This window comes from Chinchilla lanigera, unplaced genomic scaffold (genome assembly GCF_000276665.1).
Source record: "Chinchilla lanigera isolate Chin_1 unplaced genomic scaffold, ChiLan1.0 scaffold00083, whole genome shotgun sequence".
Lineage (NCBI taxonomy): Eukaryota > Metazoa > Chordata > Mammalia > Rodentia > Chinchillidae > Chinchilla > Chinchilla lanigera.
This window is the reverse complement of record NW_004955484.1, coordinates 9,487,256-9,491,176: the sequence shown is the minus strand read 5'-3', so window position 1 is coordinate 9,491,176 and position 3,921 is coordinate 9,487,256. Positions and strand designations below refer to the sequence as shown.

Here is a 3,921-nt window from a genome sequence, read left to right as displayed (position 1 = left end):
CGGCACTTTTGCGGCAGTTGCCCTCGCTGCTGCTGTCTCCGCCGCCTCTGCTGCTAGTGAGGTAAAGTGAGGTGAGGTGTGGTGTCGGGCTGGTACTGCCATCGCCGCCCGGGGACGGTGACGGGGTGAGTAGCACGGCTGTCACCAGCTGGCGAGGGCGGCGAGTCAGCCTCTGTGTTGTCTCCTCAGGTCTGGTCCCATCTGCCGTACCACAGGGAGGCCGTCCGGGCCCGGCCAGCCGAACCAATGCTGGACCTGGAGGTGGTGCCTGAACGCTCTCTGGGGAACGAGCAATGGGAATTTACGCTGGGTGAGTATGGGGTCCCTCGTTAGGGCCCCATTCTCTGATGTTTATTTTTTGTCTTCTTGTTTTTGTTTTGAGACAGAGTCTCGTGTTAGACTCCAGGCTGGCCTCGAACTCGCTGTGTAGCTCAGGCTGGCCTTGGTCTCGTGATCCTCCTGCCTCAGCCTCCCGAGTCGTGGGATGATGGGAGTGCTCCACGGCTCCCGGCCGTGGTCTTTACTTCTCTTCTCTAGCCGCCCGCCCGTGGGCTCTGCCTTTGGTGCACCTACTCTCGTGGCCCCTCGCCTGTTTGTCCCTTTGGCAATTTGGGCTCCAGGCATTGGATTCCTGCTCCACCTGATCAGATACGCCTGTCGGTCGCTTTGTGGGACCGAGACACCCTCGCCTCAGGCTTCGGCAGGGTGGGTCCCGAGGCAGTGAGACGGTAGTAGTAATAGTAATGATACCAAGCGCTTGAACACCCGGACACTTCATGGTCGACCTGGCTCTTTTGAATGCAAGTATCTATAGTAACCCTCACTGGCATCTGCGAATCTACTGTTGTTATTTCCGTTCCCACTGTACAGAATAATGGAAGTGGCTGACTTCTGTCAACACTTGGTCCAGATCTGATCTGTTCATGGTGATGTAGGTTCCCTTTTTGGGAAACTTAAACTTACCTGTAATGTGACGTAGGGATCTAGTCTAGGGGAATTAAATCTATGGTTGGTTTTTTGTTGTTGTTGTTTTTGTCTGTTGAGGCAGGGTCTTGCTATGTAGTTCAGGCTGGCCTTGAACTCATGGCAGTCCTGCTTCAGCCTTCCAAAGGCTGGGATTACAGGTGAGTGCCACCACACCTGGCCAGTTTTATGCCTGTTAAAGCAACTTCCGACTTGTTTCCTTCTTTTAAAATGTAGTCTTATGTGTGATGGTGTAATTCTAAATCAAGCCCTCTGCTGTGAGAATTAAAGGTTGAGTACCATAAGAATTAAGGGAAAATAAGCTACAGTTTGTAATCACAGTTTAGTTAGCTCGGTTTTCTCTCGCCACCCTCTTTATCCCCAATATCACTACTTTTATTACAAAGATGTTTGCATTCAGTAACCCCAGTGTGTTTACTTGATGTTCCAGCACCAAGAGAAGGGGGTGGGAAGCAGGTGCTGTTGCTGCTTGTTTGCAGAGTGAACTTTTGTCACTGTAATGTGGGCTATAAAACTGAGTCAGCTGCTCCACCGGATAAGTCGGCTTATTGAATGTGGAAGACTCTTGTCTGTGGAGACAGCATATTGGAGAAACTTGGTAGGACCCTGCTGGTGATCAGTGTATTGGTACCATTTGCAAGTTGTAGGAGTCAGTTTTATTGAGCAGTCTTAGACAACTTCTCTCAAAACTCAAACCACTCTTCTAGAGAGCCTCACAATTTTAGCTGGTATGAAATATTCTTCGTTCTTGTGAAGCATCAAGACCTTGATTGAGATGCTAGTAGTAACATGCTAACATTGGTTTCTAGTTAATGGCTTTCCTCCCCTCCCTACACAGCTCCTGCCCACACCAGAGCCTCCCAGGTCTGGATAAGAACCACAGCCATACCTTCAAACTGTACTAATGATGCGACCACATTGTGGATCTCTTTGTGGTACAAATAATTCAGTCACTTTGTCTAAAGTAGTGACTGGGGTTGAGATCAGGATTTTCAGAAAACCACATGGGAAAACAAGGCCTCCTCTGGTAACTGTTTTGACAACCTAATCCCAAATTCTTGCCTCTTCCTTTTTTTTTTGTACTGGGACTCAAGCCCATGACCCCATGCTTGCCCGGCAGCCTCTGGGTCACTGAGCTATATCCCCAGACCCTTCTTGATCCCAAATTCTAACTACCAGTTTCCAAGAATCACAGGTTGGATCGTTCTTTCAGACTATATTAATAGCAACCAAAAATAGAAGGACATTTCTGTATGGGACCAGAATTGAACTTTGGAAGAGACTCAGAGAGAAAACTTAAACTTTCGCGATTCCTTGTGGACCTTAAAATATGCATTTTTAAATAGTGCAAGTCATTTTTTTTCTGCTCCCTAATCTTCTCCCTTACCCTCAGTACATCCAAATGCTTTTGGCGCTGTTGGGTAGGGATAGTCTGAGAAATGAATGTGCTGTAGAATTATATTCTAAAGCTAAAGACCAATCAGTGCTTAACTCTTGTCACCAGAGCACTGTAAGGTATTTTCTCAATTTGCTAGGTAAAAATAGACTCAGAGAGGAGATAGAGTAGATAAACAGGTACTATAGTTGAACAGGGTTTCCGGCTACCACTTCTCTGCTTTTCTAAGGATGGACTCAGTTTTTGTCACCAGATTTCTTAATAGAATCTACAAATGCTGATATATCTGGCTCTTGCATTCATTCTCCTGGCATCACAATAGGGAGATGCATCCAGTGTCTTTGCCTTCCTGCTTTTTGTATAATGTTTGGAGATTATACAGGCACAAGAAAACTCAGGCCAAGAAGAATCTGTGAATGCTATGGTGGTTAGACTATGGTCTACAGGCAATGCAAGTTTGAAATAATGTTTTCAATGAGATATGCAGGATGTATTGTCTGCATGTCTAAATTAGTCTTCTTTTTTTTTTTTTTGTCTTTTTGAGACAGGATTTTGTTATGCAGTTTAGGCTGACCTTGAGCTCACTTTGTAGCACAGGTTAGTCTCGAACCCGAAACAAACCTCCTGCATCAGCCTCCCAGGTGCTGGGGTTACAGGCATGCGCCACCATGCCCAGCCTAAAATTAGTCTTTAAAATGTCGAAAGAAGATAGATTTGATGAGCCACTGGATAAACTCTCAGCCTTCTCTGATTACCTTGTTTAGCAGACTGAAGGGTCACTCTGCAAAGATAGCTTCTACCTCTGTGGGATATGCTCATGAACATTGGAAACTGAATAGTGGTCTTATGCCCCGAAGACCTTAGATAGTGAAATGGAAGGGTTACAGGAAAAGTTCATTTTATTATAGTGCTGTAGAAGAAATACAGGGTGCTTCAGCTTGCTTTAAACTCAACATTGGTTTCTCAAATGAGAATGGGATTGGATTATGGCCTAAATGTAGATGTGCCACAAGTTTTGTTTTGATTGTTGTTGGGTGTTTTGGGTTTTGTTTGTGTTTGGTTTGGTTTTGGGGAGTTTTGTTTGTTTTGGTTTTTTGAGGCAGGATCTCTCTATGTAGTTCAGTCTGGTCTCAAATTTGCTGTGATCCTCCTACCTCAGCCTCCCAGCTTCAGATTTTTTTTTTTTTTTTTTTTTTTCAGATTTATCCACCAGCATGGTGCTATCCTCAGGCTATTCTTGGCACCACCACTCCCAGATGAGTTTTTAGATTGTCCAGGACCCACCTCTGTAAGTTTCTGTTGCCTAAAATCCAACAGAAACCTGGCCTGGCTGCATGTGCCTGTGATCCCAAGATACTCAGGAAGCAAAGGAGGAGGATCATAGATTTGTGCCCAGCCTAGGCAACCTGAGACCCTATCTCAAAATTTTAAAAAGAGCTGGGGATGTGGCTGTACAGGGAACCACAGCGTACAGCGAGAGAGAGAGAGAGAGAGAGAGAGAGAGAGAGAGAGAGAGAGAGAGAGAGAGAGAGAGAGAGAGA

The 3,921-nt window shown here is 45.7% G+C and overlaps 1 protein-coding gene across 2 annotated transcripts in view; it reads left to right on the top strand.

Annotated features, from left to right (window-relative positions):
• LOC102016597 (chromosome unknown open reading frame, human C16orf70) overlaps nt 1-3,921 on the top strand; it is a 24,297-nt gene continuing 20,376 nt past the window's right edge. Inside the window, exons 1-2 of one of the 2 annotated variants that reach the window (XM_005403701.1) lie at nt 1-61; nt 190-310. In XM_005403701.1, the coding sequence (XP_005403758.1) occupies nt 247-310 (64 nt within the window). In that variant the 5' untranslated portion in view covers nt 1-61; nt 190-246. Of the gene's footprint in view, nt 72-189; nt 311-3,921 lie in introns of both variants that reach the window. The other variant, XM_013503960.1, reaches the window with a different exon arrangement.